This window comes from Cololabis saira, chromosome 14, assembly GCF_033807715.1.
Source record: "Cololabis saira isolate AMF1-May2022 chromosome 14, fColSai1.1, whole genome shotgun sequence".
Taxonomy (NCBI): Eukaryota; Metazoa; Chordata; class Actinopteri; order Beloniformes; family Belonidae; genus Cololabis; species Cololabis saira.
This window is the reverse complement of record NC_084600.1, coordinates 46,500,106-46,516,941: the sequence shown is the minus strand read 5'-3', so window position 1 is coordinate 46,516,941 and position 16,836 is coordinate 46,500,106. Positions and strand designations below refer to the sequence as shown.

Here is a 16,836-nt window from a genome sequence, read left to right as displayed (position 1 = left end):
TATCGAGTCCCTGACCCTCATTGGTGCAAATTAGCCACGCCCCTTCTTCTGATTGGCCGATACGTTATAGTCCAATATCTTTTGAATGGTTTGACATACAGAGACATGGGTGGTGTCAAGTGACTAAGTATCGAGTCCCTGACCCTCATTGGTGCAAATTAGCCACGCCCCTTCTTCTGATTGGCTGATACGTTAAAGTCCAATATCTTTTGAATGGTTTGACATACAGAGACATGGGTGGTGTCAAATGACTAAGTATGGAGTCCCTGACCCTCATTGGTGCAAATTAGCCACGCCCCTTCTTCTGATTGGCCGATACGTTATAGTCCAATATCTTTTGAATGGTTTGACATACAGAGACATGGGTGGTGTCAAATGACCAAGTATCGAGTCCCTGACCCTCATTGGTGCAAATTAGCCACGCCCCTTCTTCTGATTGGCTGATACGTTAAAGTCCAATATCTTTTGAATGGTTTGACATACAGAGACATGGGTGGTGTCAAATGACTAAGTATCGAGTCCCTGACCCTCATTGGTGCAAATTAGCCACGCCCCTTCTTCTGATTGGCTGATACGTTAAAGTCCAATATCTTTTGAATGGTTTGACATACAGAGACATGGGTGGTGTCAAATGACTAAGTATGGAGTCCCTGACCCTCATTGGTGCAAATTAGCCACGCCCCTTCTTCTGATTGGCTGATACGTTAAAGTCCAATATCTTTTGAATGGTTTGACATACAGAGACATGGGTGGTATCAAATGACTAAGTATCGAGTCCCTGACCCTCATTGGTGCAAATTAGCCCCGCCCCTTCTTCTGATTGGCCGATACGTTATAGTCCAATATCTTTTGAATGGTTTGACATAGAGAGTCATGGGTGGTGTCAAATGACTAAGTATTGAGTCCTTGACCTTCATGGGTGCATCCCGCGATCATCCGGCAGTAGTCCGTGGCACTTCAAAATTTCCCGGGAATTTTGGTCTAGTTGTATATATTATTGCATATATATATATATATATATATATATATATACATAATAATATATATTATATATTTTTTTTTTTATATATTATTATATATAACAATATACATAATATTATATATTATTATATACATTATATAATAATAAAACTATTATGATGATTGCTTTAGTTTATATTATTATATATATTGTATATATTTTTGTATATATTATTATTTATATTGTATATATTATATATATTTTTCGACCTATTATTATATATATTATTGTTGATATTATTGAATATATTATTACTGTATATATTATTATTTATATTAGTTTATATATTATTATTTATAATATTGTATATATTATATTATATATAATATTTATATTATTGGATATATTATATTATATATAATATTTATATTATTGGATATATAATAATATATATTATTGTATATATTATTATTTATATGATTGGATATATTATTGGATATATAATAATATATAATATTGGATATATTATTATATATATTATTGTATATATAAGACATATGTGTTTGTAAATTTTAACGTATTTCTTTATACCAAAGAAAACAAACATTTTTATTGTCAGATTTCACCTTTTACAGCATCTTTTCACAGGAAAACATTTCAGCAACGCGTTTCTAAACTGTCTTAGTTGCAGGATGAACGTTTGTTTAAAATTAATTGCATGTGTTGAAGTTTTACTCATTAGTATTAACTGTAATCTTGATTCCTAAGTGCCTCTTTAACAGATAAATATCTCTCGTCCTCCAGGTCCCCCCGTTGACTTCCAGCCCGGCGGCCCCCCAGCAGCTCAGGCCCTGGAGCCCCGACGCCCTCCTCCCCCCCGGCCTGGGGGGGCGCCCCCACCCAGACCAGCCCCGCCCCAGCGCCCACCGCCCCCCACAGGTAAAACCCCCACAGTTAACCCCTCACAGGTAAATGTTTGTGGCAGCAGCCCCCACAGGTAAAACCCCCACAGGTAAATGTTTGTGGCAGCAGCCCCCACAGGTAAAACCCCCACAGGTAAATGTTTGTGGCAGCAGCCCCCACAGGTAAAACCCCCACAGGTAAATGTTTGTGGCAGGAGCCCCCACCTGAGGAGACTGAACTAAAGACCATAAACCTGCAGAGATGTTCTGAATCAGAATCCAGCAGATTTCCAGCAGCTAACACGTTTGTCTCTCTGCTGCTCCACCTGAAGGAGGGATGAGCCCCCTGGTGGTCCGGAGGGAGTCCAGAGGTAATGGGGGGAATCTGGGCTAGCTGGTTCTGCCAGTAGTGGTTCCCAGTAGTGGTTCCCAGTAGTGGTTCCCAGTACTGGTTCCCAGTAGTGGTTCCCAGTAGTGGTTCCCAGTACTGGTTCCCAGTAGTGGTTCCCAGTAGTGGTTCCCAGTACTGGTTCCCAGTAGTGGTTCCCAGTAGTGGTTCCCAGTACTGGTTCCCAGTAGTGCAGGAGTGTCCAACCCGCGGCTCACGAGCCTCATAATTAGGTGTCATGCGGCTCTTGTGACTTTATTTGATGGTGCAGTGAAAGACAGACACGTAGGAAGTGGAGGCAAAATCTGCCCGACTGGAATCGAACCTGCGCCGCTGTGCAGGGGAAGGTTTACATCATTTTTATTTAACCTTTATTAAACCAGATAACAGCCCATTGAGATCAAGGATCTCTTTCACCAGGGTGACCTGGTTAAGAAGCAGCAGCAGCACGTGAAAACAAATAAAATCACGAGGTTATAAAAGACAGAATACAAAACACTAACAAGGAACAAAGTAGCAGTAAAATGATAAAACCACGTCTTATAAAGTGCAGATGAATAGGAGGTGACAGCCAGTTAGCAGTAGGTAACCACATCAACCATATAAAGATGTTTAGGAGACAGAACTATGAGGCTTTAGAATAGAAGATAATGTGGAAGAATATACCACAGTTAACAACCAATCAGATCATTATACCACAGTTAACAACCAATCAGATCATTATACCAGTTAACAACCAATCAGATCATTATACCACAGTTAACAACCAATCAGATCATTATACCACAGTTAACAACCAATCAGATCAATATACCACAGTTAACAACCAATCAGATCATTATACCACAGTTAACAACCAATCAGATCAATATACCACAGTTAACAACCAATCAGATCATTATACCACAGTTAACAACCAATCAGATCAATATACCACAGTTAACAACCAATCAGATCATTATACCACAGTTAACAACCAATCAGATCAATATACCACAGTTAACAACCAATCAGATCAATATACCACAGTTAACAACCAATCAGATCATTATACCACAGTTAACAACCAATCAGATCATTATACCACAGTTAACAACCAATCAGATCATTATACCACAGTTACCAACCAATCAGATCATTATACCACAGTTAACAACCAATCAGATCATTATACCACAGTTAACAACCAATCAGATCAATATACCACAGTTAACAACCAATCAGATCAATATACCACAGTTAACAACCAATCAGATCATTATACCACAGTTAACAACCAATCAGATCAATATACCACAGTTAACAACCAATCAGATCATTATACCACAGTTAACAACCAATCAGATCATTATACCACAGTTAACAACCAATCAGATCATTATACCACAGTTAACAACCAATCAGATCATTATACCACAGTTAACAACCAATCAGATCATTATACCACAGTTAACAACCAATCAGATCATTATACCACAGTTAACAACCAATCAGATCATTATACCACAGTTAACAACCAATCAGATCATTATACCACAGACTTTTCCGGTCACAGTGAATCAAAGAGACAACTATTGAGCAAAAAAACAAAACAAAAAAAATCACACATACACGAAGAAAAGAGGCTGAAAGTTCACAACTGCTTCAAACCGGAACTGGAAATGTGTTGCTACCAAGAGAACCAATCACAGCCTCTCGTCTGCGTTGGTCTGCGACCTCTTGACGCTAGTTACAATTTTTGGGAGGTGCAGGTCAGTGACGGCGTGGCGTGCACCGTGGGGTGGGCAACGCGGCGCAATCTGCGGCGTACGCTCGGCGTGGATTTAACGCAGAACCAGAATCCAGCCTTTAGTCTCTGACTGGTTGGACACCCCTGCTGTACTGGTTCCCCTTTCTGTTGATCCAGTACACAAACCGTAGAAATGTCGTAGAACTGATCCCAAACCTGTAGTACTAGTTTACTAGTTTACAGGTTTACTGGTTTACTGGTTTACTGGTTTACTAGTTTACAGGTTTACTGGTTTACTGGTTTACTAGTTTACAGATTTACTGGTTTACTGGTTTACTATTTTACTGGTTTACTAGCTCCCTTAAGCTCCTCGGACCTCGTTACTAAAATCTGTCCAATCGTATCTAAATGATCCTCAGGTTCATGTTTGTTTTGCCGTCAGTGACGCCAGAGACGGCAACTTCCTGTTTAATCTGCTTCAGATCTAAAACGGATAAAACAGGAAACGGTCGTTACCAGTTTTTTTTTAATTCATTTGAGCATAAAATTGAAAACTGAAAAAAGGAGTCATTATGGTTTTTTTCAGTTTATTTAACGAATACTGAGAAAATTAGTTGTTTTTCTTTTTTTTTACTTTCAGTTTTATTATGAAAAACTAATGAAAGAATGAAACACAGATTTATTTCCACACGTGAGCTGCTTCCCATGAACATTTAAGTTATTCAGTTTATCTCAGGTTCATGTTTTAGTTGCTGATGGACATCATGGAGACAACAGGAGCTGTTTATTTAGTTTAGTTGGTTTCCTTCAGGCGTATTTATTCTTTTCTTGAGTAAGAAAAACCTTTTACAGCTGTTGAAATGTTCAGTCTGGGTTTAATAATTCACCTACGAGGGAAACAAACCTGCGGTTCAGAACCTGGATTTGGTTTCACGTCGCAGTCCTGGAAATTATTTCAGTTATTTCTCATCGGCCTTGATATTACAATAAATATTCTCCTGTTTCCTGCTGAGCTTTATTTTGAAAGCGCCTGTGTGTTTCCTGCTGAGCTTTATTTTGAAAGCGCCTGTGTGTTTCCTGCTGAGCTTTATTTTGAAAGCGCCTGTGTGTTTTTCTGCTGAGCTTTATTTTGAAAGCGTATGTGTGTTTCCTGCTGAGCTTTATTTTGAAAGGATGTGTTTCCTGGTGAGCTTTATTTTGAAAGGCTGTGTGTTTCCTGCTGAGCTTTATTTTGAAAGGCTGTGTGTTTCCTCCCAGAGATGGGGAGTGTGAGCCCCCTGCTGGACAGGAGGGGAAGTGAAGGTAACTGGTCTGTCCTGGTTTTAGACCAGTAACTACGGGCTCAAATTAATGCCATAAGTATTTTGTATCTGTAAATAAACTTTGTACTTGTACAAATATTTTGTGCGTGTGCAAAAAAATATTTGTACTTGCAAAAATATTTGTACTTGTAGATACAAAGCTACAAACTTTTTTTTACAAAAGCTTCAAACTTTTTTTCAAAAGCTACAAACTTTTTTTTTACAACTACGAGTTATGGCAGTGTTTTGACGTGCCAAAACTAAGAGCCAATCAGAATCTTTGGTACGGGTTTCAAAGCGTTTCTGGAGAGCCAATCAGATCATTGCATCGCCTACTGACGTCGCCGCCATATTGGATGTTCAAGACTGCGCTGCAAACTAATACAAGTAAATGGACTTATTTTCATAAAGCGCCTTTCTACAAAGAAATGTACGTTTTACGTCTCATTTATTCATTCACACACGCACTAATATACTTGGAAACAGTTAGGCACCAAATATAATATATTTAATTTTCTCAGATGGCAAAAATAAGAACTTTATTGATCCCACATAGGAGTAATTCATGTTATATCAGCAATAGAGAACAAGGTAGTGCCGAAAAACTATATATATCCCCTCACAAGTGCAAATATTTTTTGCACACGCACAAAATATTTCTACAAGTACAAAGATTATTTACAGATACAAAATACTTTATACAAAATGCATTAATTTGAGCTCATAAGTAACCATCAATAACATTGATGCTCCGCTGTGGTGCTGGTGTGTAGGTGTGTGTAGGTGTGTGTGTGTGTGTGTGTGTGTGTGTGTGTAGGTGTGTGTAGGTGTGTGTGTGTGTGTGTGTGTGTGTGTGTGTGTGTGTGTGTGTGTGTGTGTGTGTGTGTGTGTGTGTAGGTGTGTGTGTGTGTGTGTGTGTGTGTGTGTGTGTGTGTGTGTGTGTGTGTAGGTGTGTGTGTGTGTGTGTGTGTGTGTGTGTGTGTGTGTGTGTGTGTGTGTGTGTGTGTGTGTGTGTGTGTGTGTGTAGATGTGTGTGTGTTTTAGGGTTACTAACTGGTGGTTAAAAGGTCGGGGAGAAAGAAGCTGTAACGGTGTCGCTGGAAGCTGAATTTAAATCTACCGTCTTCACTTTGAGGAACTTTTAGTCGTAATATTTAATAATAATAATAATATTAATACATTTAATTTATTTAATGCATCTTTCAGGGAACTCAACATCGATTATTATATTCAGCATCTGCAAATTATTAGTGTCTGGTGCTTTTTCTTTAATAAGATTTCTGTCAACACAATATATTGATATTAATAACCCAGTATCAGCTGCAGTTTGTCGCCTCCACGACACGTATCGTGATGTTTTTGTATCGTGACGTTTTTGTATCGTGACATTAGGGCTGCACGATTAATCGTTAAAAAATCGCGATCTCGATTCATGCTTGAACGCGATCTCATTTCCAAATGACGACGATTTAAATTTTTTTTTTTTTTTTTTTTTTTAAAGATGGCTGCATAAAAAAAGGACTAGGCCTATGTTCTAGGTTGTTTTAGTCCTGTCATGGTCAACTATCATGTTGTCATGTTTGTTATATTTTGTTAATGATTGTGGATTACATTTGGAGAAACATCTACCTTTCTCATCACCTGACACATATTGCACATAAATATTGTTAAAATTGTTATTGTTAAAATTATTTAAAGACAAGAGAGATGTTTATTGTTTTTATGTTCAATGTCAGCTGTTACAGCAAAAAGCAGCCAGAGGAATAATTTGTTGCCTCAGAACTACAGGATCTGTTACAAGTCCCCTTTCTGAAAGGGTGTTCAACTCAGGGAGGAACAAATATTGTTAAATTGTTATTATTGTTTAAATTATTTAAAGACAAGAGAGATGTTTATTGTTTTTATGTTCAATGTCAGCTGTTACAGCAAAAAAGCAGCCAGAGGAATAATTTGTTGCCTCAGAACTACAGGATCTGTTACAAGTCTCCTTTCTGAAAGGGTGTTCAACTCAGGGAGGAACAAATATTGTTCAAAATTGTTATTATTGTTTAAATTATTCAAAGGTTTGTGTAAAGAAGACAAGAGATGTTTATTGTTATTATATTTTTGTTCAGCTGTTGCAAAGTAATAAGTGCAATAAATTTTATATTGGAAAAAAATCGTGAGAGAATCGTGATCTCAATTCTAAGCAAAAAAATCGTGATTCTCATTTTGTCCAGAATCGTGCAGCCCTACGTGACATTTTTGTATCGTGATGTTTTTTTCGTGGTACGATCTTTTGTTCCGGCCCTAACTGGTTTGGACTGGTTTGTCTCCTTCACTGCTGCTCCACCTGAAGGGATGAGCCCCCTGGTGGTCCGGAGGGAGTCCAGAGGTAACGGGGGTGATCTGGGCTAGCTGGTTCTGCTAGTGGTTCCCAGTAGTGGTTCCCAGTAATAGTACCCCCCCCCCCCCCCCCCCCCCCCCAGTTTCCATCTTTGTCTTCATCCTCTTGGATGTTTTCATCCAAAACCTTTCTGTTGATCCTTAAACAAACCCTGGAGTCGTAGAAATGATCCCAAACCTGACGCACTCCCACTAGTTTACTGGTTTATTAGTTTAATATTTTACTATTTTACTAGTTTACTGGTTTACTGATTTACTAGTTCACTAGTTTACTAGTTTACTGGTTAACTGGTTCAGTGAGCTGGAAGTTGCTGAGCGTAAAAGTTAACTTTACCAGAGACTGAACCTGCTTCAGATCCAAAATGAATAAAATGGGAAACGGTCGTTATCAGTTTTTTCATTTTAGTTAATGAATACTGAGAAAATTATTTTTTTTTTCTTTTGGTTTTATTTTGAAAAAGGAATGAATGAATGATACACAGATTCTTTTCCACACGTGAGCTGCTTCACATGAACATTTAAATTATTCAGTTTATCTCTCTATTAGGTTCATGTTTTTAGTTTTTAGTTGCTGATGGACATCATGCAGTTTTCACACATGAACCAGGAGCTGTTTATTTAGTTTTCTTGGTTTCCTTCAGGCGTATTTATCTTCTTGAGTAAGAAAAACCTTTAAAGGTGTTGAAATGTTCAGTCTGGACTTAATAATTCACCTACGAGGGAAACAGGGAAACCGTCCGTTTCCTGGACATTCTGATCCAGGCGTTTGCTCCATCATGCCTCTTGATATTCCACATATTCTCCTGTTTCCTGCTGAGCGTTATTTTGAAAGGCTGTGTGTTTCCTGCTGAGCTTTATTTTGAAAGGCTGTGTGTTTCCTCCCAGAGGTGGGGAGTGTGAGCCCCCTGCTGGACAGGAGGGGAAGTGAAGGTAACTGGTCTGTCCTGGTCTTAGACCAGTAACATCAATGACATTGATGCTCCGCTACAGTGGTGGTGTAGGTGTGTGTGTAGGTGTGTGTGTGTGTGTGTGTGTGTGTAGGTGTGTGTAGGTGTGTTTTGGGAGAAATATCACTTATGTTCGAGAGCGGTCGGCTGTGCAAAAATGAATCAGACACACACTCGCTTTTGCTATAATGAATACATTTATTAGCAAACAAGCAGTGCAAACAAAAGACTCACACACAACTGCCCTTTGCTAGGATAACTCTGTGTCAAGTTATCCCCCGCAAATGACAGAGCAACATACAATCACAAGGGGCTTGGCCTGAACTCTTACCTTAACACAGAAGGACTGGGAGAGCCGGACAGTCCAAGCAAAGAGCAGCGATCAACCCCGGCTCGGCGCTGCACTAGACCCACAGCAGACTCTCACTGGACTACCGGTTCTCCCGTCCTTATACCTTTCTCGCGGAGGGGGTTGCCCCTTCAACCCCCGCCTGCCAGTTCTCACGCTAAGTCCAAGCCTTGGTTCACACGGGAGTTCTTCCCGTGTGAACAAGCACTTCTCTAACAGTTTACAATAATACTAAACAGCAGGTGCATAGCTGATATGACTGTTTTGAGAATGACGGACATTTCAGGACACAAAACTTATTTTTTCTTCCTTCAAGGTGTGTGTGTAGGTGTGTGTTAGGGTTAACTAGCCGGTGGTTAAAAGGTCGGAGTCTGCAAATTATTAGTGTCTGGTGCTTTTTCTTTAATAAGATTGCAGTCTTTACACTTACACTAAGTTTCAGTCTTAATATTAATTTATTTATTTTTAATTTTTTATTTTTTTTTTCTTCTTTTTTTACAACTTTTTAGTGGAAGTTTTTATTTATTTATTTTTATTTATATATCTATTTTTATTTATTTATTTTTCCTCTTTTTTTTCCTTCTTTTCTTACAACTTTTCAGTGGAGGTATTTATTTATTTTCATTTATATATTTATTTGTATTTATTTTTTCTCTTTTTTACCTTCTTTTTATACAACTTTGCAGTCAAAGTATTTATTTTTTATTTATATATTTATTTTTATTTATTTTTTCTCTTTTTTCTCCTTCTTTTTATAGAACTTTTCAGTGGAAGTATTTATGTATTTATTTATAAGGGAGATAATATAAAACCAAGTTACTGGTAATTATCTGTTACATCCAGGAGTCGAGGGTCAGAAGAGCTTTATTTTATTAATGTTCATGTTTCTTATCTGACGAGTTAAAGGAGGAGGTTTTTTTCAGTCTTATAGATGGATAACAGTCTGGTATAAACACAATAGAATAATAGAATAAAAAACAAAACTGAAGTAGAAAAGAAAGGAGACTTTGTCAGCTGAAAAAAACACTAAGATAAATAAAAAGGTATTTCCGTGTGTCCTGTAAGGTTTAGAGGAGACGTCTGCGGCCTCCCAGCATCGTTACTGCTCTTTACTACATTTCCCTGAGAGTTTCCAGTCAGAGTGGATCATGTTCTGACCCGGTTGCCGCTAGTGTGTAACGGTTGTGGTTTGATTTCCTTTGTGCTGCGAAGGAACCAAAAGCCCGTCCCTCGGTCGGCCCGGACTCCCCTGCAGGTGAGTGACGTTGCCTGGGGGAGATGACACATATTTATCCCCTACAACCCGGTGTTGTGTTGATAAAAAATTTTTTAAATAATTTAAAAAATGAAAAGAAATATATTTAACAAATGATTTGTAATTATTTATAATTGTTTCTATAATTAAAAAATGAAAAAAAAATGTTTGAATGGAAATAAAATAATTTTTAAAAAAATGGGGAAAAAAAAGAAAAGAATTTCATGAAAAAAAATGTAAATGTAAAAATTTCGAATGGAAAAAAATAATTAAAAAAATGGGGGGGGGGGGAGAAGAAAAAAAAATCATAAAAAAAAAGAAAAAAAATTGTTTTAATGTAAAAATAAAAATATGTATTTTCAAAAAATTCAAAAAATATATAATATCAAAATATCATAATAATAATAAAATAAAATAGCACTCTGACCAGCACTAATCCAGCTGGACCCTGGTCTGGTACCGGTGCTGGTTCCCCTGATCCGTTGGAGCTGGTCTGGTACCGGTGCTGGTTCCCTCCTCTGAGAACAGAGGGGGTTTAGCCTGGTTTTAGACTGGGAAGGATGTTTCATCCTCATACGTGACATCAGTTCCTGCTTCAGCGTCTCCACGGTTCCTCTCTGACCCAGTTTGACCCGTGTGTCTCCGTCTCAGGTCGAGGCCCGGCAGGACCAGGACCAGGAGGATTCTCCAGACCCGTGAGTAGAACCAGACCTCAACATCCAACCACTGATGTTACAGGAACTATCTAGTTTATAGTGTTGCACAGTTTTAAAGGTATGCAAGAAAATATCATAGATAAATACTATATGGTGCAGGAAGAGGCAAAATATAACGACACAAAAGTGATGGCAAACTAATAATGTAATATATAGATAATAAAAAGAACTAGACAATTTCCTCGCAGAAATTTTGAGAGTGCCACGGCGGGCTGCTGCACATTTGTGTACATTATTGCATTTTGCAAGCAATAAAGGTGAAGGACTCACTTATCGGCCAATCAGAAGAAGGGGCGGGGCTAATTTGCACCAATGAAGGTCAAGGACTCAATACCGAGTCAAATGACACCATCCATGACTCTCTATGTCAAACCATTCAAAATATATTGGACTATAACATATCTGCCAATCAGAAGAAGGGGCGGGGCTAATTTGTGTATATAATATACAAATGTATATATATATGTATATATATATATATATATATATATATATATATATATATATATATATATATATATATATCCTATGAACCGGTTCCCAGCAAGAGTGCTGATCATCTAAGGTCAAAAGGTCAGGGTTCAGATTTCTCTATTTTCCAGGTTAAAGTATATGAACTATTTACTGCTTGGGTCATGTGACCAGTTCTGGCTCAGTTTAATCAGTCAACAGCTGTGCTCTGGTTGCCCCGGCAACAAGAACCTCGAAATGAGGAAGGTTCGCTGTGAGAAAACCCCAGCTTTTGCCTTGTTACTAGTTCTCAAATCACTCCGATTTGTGAGAAAACCGTAGCTCCTACCAGAAAAACAAAGACATTGTGAGAGACACAGAACCCGGCAGATTCTGACAATCTTAATTGTATTCAGATATTCCTTAAAATGTCTGAGTAACGGCAGTTCAAAAACAAAGTGAGATTTTTTTGAAGAAAATTTTTGATTACATTGAAGTAAATGGAGGCCGAGGCAGGAATTGGCGCAGCTTTAGCCTTCGCCATTTAAATTTTGTGCATACCACGCCTGTCAAAGTCACATTTTATGAATCCCAACACCTATGTCTACATTTTGACCAAAAATGATTTGTCCAGCTTATACGGTTCGGCCGTGAGCTCGAGTTACAAATAAAAATTATGATCATTTTTTGAATGTTTCTCTCACTCTAAAAAATTTGAACTTCGCTCTAGATTTGACAAAAAAAGTGATTTCCAGTCCTCGCTTGAGCGCTCATATCTTGAAAAGTGTAAATTTTAGGAAAAAACAGTTTCAGGTTTGGAGAGAGAAGAAGAGAAGTTTTCCTCCGTTTTGAAGTTTGAATGACAGTTCTATGTGCAAGTATGAGAAAGATACGTGACTCGGGAAAAAAGGTGAATTTGGAGTTTTTCCAACCTCCTTCCAGCCACAGTGTGACATTCTGGCCCATTCACTTACATGGGGCAATCTCCCCATTAGTTTGGAAATTTGGAAATGTTTTTGCACTTCGTGCAAAAATTATTTGTGCAATCGCTCTGAAAATCCACAGTACTGTAGTTAAATTCAGGGCCTACAACTTTCTATATCGGTTCAGAATTTTTCGAGTAACGGTGTGCGAGTGGTGAGGCCCCAAAGTTTTCCCAATGCATTCCGGATGGGGGTAAGTGCGCACGTTTTTGCACGTTGCGCAAAAACGTGCACGCCAATCGCTAATAAAAGTCATAGGACACGATTCCCGCTTATGGCGCACGTTTCTACGTTTTTACTTTTCGCGTTTTCTCAAAGCTGCGGGACTAGCTACGCGCCGAAGTTTTGTCCGGAAAATGAATAAGAAAAATAAACCTGCAGGATAACAATAGTGCTTCTGGCTGCGCCAAGAGGCAAGGAGGCGTGCCACTTGTCGCAAGCCGTGGCACTAACTAGACAATTTCCTCGCAGAAATTTCAAGAGTGCCACGGCAGGCTGCTGCACATTTGTGTACATTATTGCATTTTGCAAGCAATAAAGGTGAAGGACACAAAACTAAGTCCAATGACACCACACATGATTCTCTATGTCAAACCATTCAAAAGTTATAGCAGAAAATAAAGACAACCAATCAGAAGATCAGAATCTCCATTGCTATTGCAAAGCTATGGAGGAGGAGTGCCACTTGGCGCAAGCCGTGGCACTAATAAATCCACACAATAAAATAAGTGTGTGGAATATTGTTTTTACAACTTGTATTGACTCCTGAGTAAATAAGACTAATGGTAGAAATGATCATGTCACTATGAGTGAAACACAAAAACAACTAAACATGGAAACATGTACAACAATACGTTGGAAACAGTTACAAAACAGCAGTAAAGTTCCTTCGAACGTCTTTTATAACATTTCAGAGAGGAAGAGGGAAAAATCATTCCACAATTTAGTCCCTAAATCTCATGGAAAATTGACCTGAAATTTAGGGGGATGAAGATCTGAGGATTGTCCAGTTGAATAAGAAAGAACCTGTGAATCTGATTTAAAGTGTCTTGAACTGTCCAGGAATATTACCTTCACTTGAATTTATCTTATAAATAAAAACGCATAAAATATAGATTTTTTTTTCTTTTTTTATTCTTTATTTCATTCAAAATAATACAACAAACTCAACATAAACACAAATGTTCCTAACCCGTGAATGAAAGGGGGCGGAAATGAGAAAAATCTTATTTACTCTGCCCCTTTTTTCCAAGAAATCAAATTACAAAGAACGTTAATGAAAAAATTAAAAAAGCAACAACTAAGTAAATAAAATAAAATACTAAAATAAAATCAAATAGCCGTCGGCTATGGGGAGGTCAATCAAACTTAACTAACATTTATCATTATTTATAATGTCGTTAACATATTGGCTTTAATTGTTCTTTTGAATGTAATGTTTGATTTGGATTCTTTGGTTTCTTTATTCAGATTGTTCCATAAACTGATTCCTTTCACAGAAACACAACGTTCCTTCAATTTAGTCCTGAATCTTTAAATATCATGTCATAAATAGTAAGAATGTGTAGTTTGTGAAATAAAGGAGTAGATGAAGCGTGTGACTCTGATCGAGTTTAAATCCTAACAAAACGTCTGTAGGACCAGAATTTTGTGAAGAGTTATAGGAAAAGTATTTACCCAAACTATATTACAATATGAGAGATAAGGATACATTTTTAGTATTTTTTTGGTAACCCGGTCAATTTGTTTCTCTCCAACTCAAACTCTCATCAACAATAAAACCCAGGAATCTTGGAGGCAGATTAATAGACTCAATAATACGTTTTCATGAATCCTCTATGAATCCTAACTAATCTAATCTAATGTAACCTCGGTATTTCTTCCAGAACATTCCTCCCAGGGCCGGAGTCATCAGCCTGCCCCCCCAGGGCCGCCCGTCACCCCCCTCCCATCCCGGGGCCCCCAGGCCCGTCCCAGAGCTGCACCCTGGGGCCCCCCGGCCAGTTCCAGACACCCACCCCGGGGCCCCCCGGCCTCCCCCCGGGGGCCTGGCCAAGCCCACAGACCTGCCGCTAGGTGAGTAATAATAATAATAATAATTAAAGCTGCACCCCGGGTGCTTATTTTGTGACAAATTGACTTGAATGTTTTATTTGAGATTGTCACAAATGTTTTGTCATTTGCACAACTGTCAACCTCAGTGGAAAAGTCTGCCTGTTACTGTCTACATTGTATTAATTGCAGTGTATTTTAATTTAATTGTTATGCAGGAAAGGGATATTTGTTTTATTTTATTCAAGAAGCATTTTTATTCTCTATATGCAGCAGTTTATTTTTATTTCATTTGTTTTATACATTTTGATATTGTGCAGACCTCTGTTAATAAAGGAACCTGTGTGACATTTGGCACGAGGCTTTGTATTAAAACTGACTGTTTTTTTAAGTGTTTGCCTCAGAAAAAATGAAGCTAACAGAGATGCTAACAGAGATGCTAACAGAGAAGCTAACATAGATGCTAACAGAGATGCTAACAGAGATCCTAACAAAGATGCTAACAGAGAAGCTAACAGAGATGCTATGCTATAATGCTTTGGGGGAAACCCCAATTATGTCACAGAAAAAATATCGATATATATCGAGTATCAACAAGCAGCTAGAAAATAGGGCTGGGTGATATGGACCAAAAGTCATATCTCCATATTTTCTAGCTGAATGTTGATACTCGATATATATCCATATTTTTTCTGTGCCATAATTGGGGTTTCCCCCAAAGCATTATAGCATAGCATCTCTGTTAGCATCTCTGTTAGCTTCTCTGTTAGCTTCTCTGTTAGCATCTCTGTTAGCTTCTCTGTTAGCATCTCTGTTAGCATCTCTGTTAGCATCTCTGTTAGCTTCTCTGTTAGCATCTCTGTTAGCTTCATTTTTTCTGAGGCAAACCCTTAAAAAAACAGTCAGTTTTAATACAAACCTCGTGCCAAATGTCACACAGGTTCCTTTATTAACAGAGGTCTGCACAATATCAACATGTATAAAACAAATGAAATAAAAATAAACTGCCTGCATATATAGAATAAAAATGCTTCTTGAATAAAATAAAACAAATATCCCTTTCCTGCATAACAATTAAATTAAAATACACTTTAATTAATACAATGTAGACAGTAACAGGCAGACTTTTCCACTGAGGTTGACAGTTGTGCAAATAACAAAACATTTGTGACAATCTCAAATAAAACATTCAAGTCAATTTGTCACAAAATAAGCTATATCAAAATAATATATATATATATTTTTTTTAAATCGATATAAACGATATTGTCTCGTACCATATCGCGTTTGAAAATATATCGATATATATTAAAATCTCGATATATCGCCCAGCCCTGCTAGAAAATATGGAGATATGACTTTTGGTCCGTATCGCCCAGCCCTACCATCACGTTGATCCTTCTGATGCCGTGACCTTTATTCCTTTATTCCTTTATTCCTTTATTCCTTTATTCCTCCACCAGGTCCCCCCCCATCAGGAGCCCCCCCGGCCCTGCAGCCCCAGCCAGCCCCCCCGGCCCCGTCCCAGCTCCCTCAGCCCCTGCAGCCCTCTCTTCCAGCCCCCCTGCAGCCCCAACAGGCGGCGGCCGCCCCCGCGGGGCCCCAGCAGCCGGGGGGGCCCCAGCAGCCGGGCCTGGCCTCCCCCAAACCGCCCCCCCGGTCCCGGTCCTCCCACGCTCTGCCCCCCGAGGCGGCGCCGGCGCCACAGGTGAGTTTAACTCGGTCTAGAACCCGGAATACTAACATTTACCTGCAGCTCAAACTCGTACTACTACTAAAGTAACCAGTAACTCACACTGCAAAAACTCTAAATCTACCAGGAATATTTGTCTTATTTGTAGTTAAAATGTCTCATTTTTAGTAAAAAAATCTCATTACACTTAAAACAAGAGTCATTACCAGAAAAATATTTGTTATTTGACAATTTTCACCTGTTTCAAGTAAATTTTCACTTGAAATAAGTAGAAAAATCTGCCAGTGGAACAAGATTTATCTTCTCATTACAAGCAAAAAAATCTTGTTCCACTGGCAGATTTTTCTACTTATTTTAAGTGAAAATCTACTTGAAACAGGTGAAAATTGTTGTTTTTTCCAGTGATGAGTCTTGTTTTAAGTGTAATGAGATTTTCTGACTAAAAATGAGACATTTTAACTAGAAATAAGACAAATATTCTTGTTAAGATTTTGAGTTTTTGCAGTGCATTAGTGGCGGCTGGTCAGTAGGGGGCGCTAGCCGGGCTCGCCACCCGTCCCTTTAAATACGAAATTTTTACCTAATTGGGAATTAAAAGTTGCGTTCAGCATTGAACCAATACAGACATATTATATTATGTTATATATTGTGCTTTTCTCCTGTTTCAAGTAAATTTTCAATTAAAATAAGTAGAAAAATCTGCCAGTGGAACAAGATTTTTTTGC

General features: G+C 38.3%; 2 protein-coding genes across 11 annotated transcripts in view; one reads left to right on the top strand and one right to left on the bottom strand.

Annotated features, from left to right (window-relative positions):
* LOC133460143 (RNA-binding protein Nova-1-like) overlaps nucleotides 1-16,836 on the bottom strand; it is a 434,537-nt gene that overhangs the window by 276,638 nt on the left and 141,063 nt on the right. The window lies entirely within an intron of this gene.
* The window catches only part of LOC133460137 (synaptojanin-1-like), a 99,036-nt gene that overhangs the window by 75,347 nt on the left and 6,853 nt on the right, over nucleotides 1-16,836 (top strand). For 4 of the 10 annotated variants that reach the window (XM_061740682.1, XM_061740683.1, XM_061740680.1 and 1 more), the window contains 5 exons: nucleotides 1,766-1,900; nucleotides 2,196-2,234; nucleotides 10,869-10,912; nucleotides 14,253-14,442; nucleotides 15,882-16,126. In XM_061740682.1, coding sequence (XP_061596666.1) covers nucleotides 1,766-1,900; nucleotides 2,196-2,234; nucleotides 10,869-10,912; nucleotides 14,253-14,442; nucleotides 15,882-16,126 — 653 coding nt within the window. Of the gene's footprint in view, nucleotides 1-1,765; nucleotides 1,901-2,195; nucleotides 2,235-5,237; nucleotides 5,283-7,619; nucleotides 7,656-8,551; nucleotides 8,597-10,174; nucleotides 10,218-10,868; nucleotides 10,913-14,252; nucleotides 14,443-15,881; nucleotides 16,127-16,836 lie in introns of all 10 variants that reach the window. The other 6 variants (XM_061740686.1, XM_061740685.1, XM_061740687.1 and 3 more) reach the window with 5 other exon arrangements.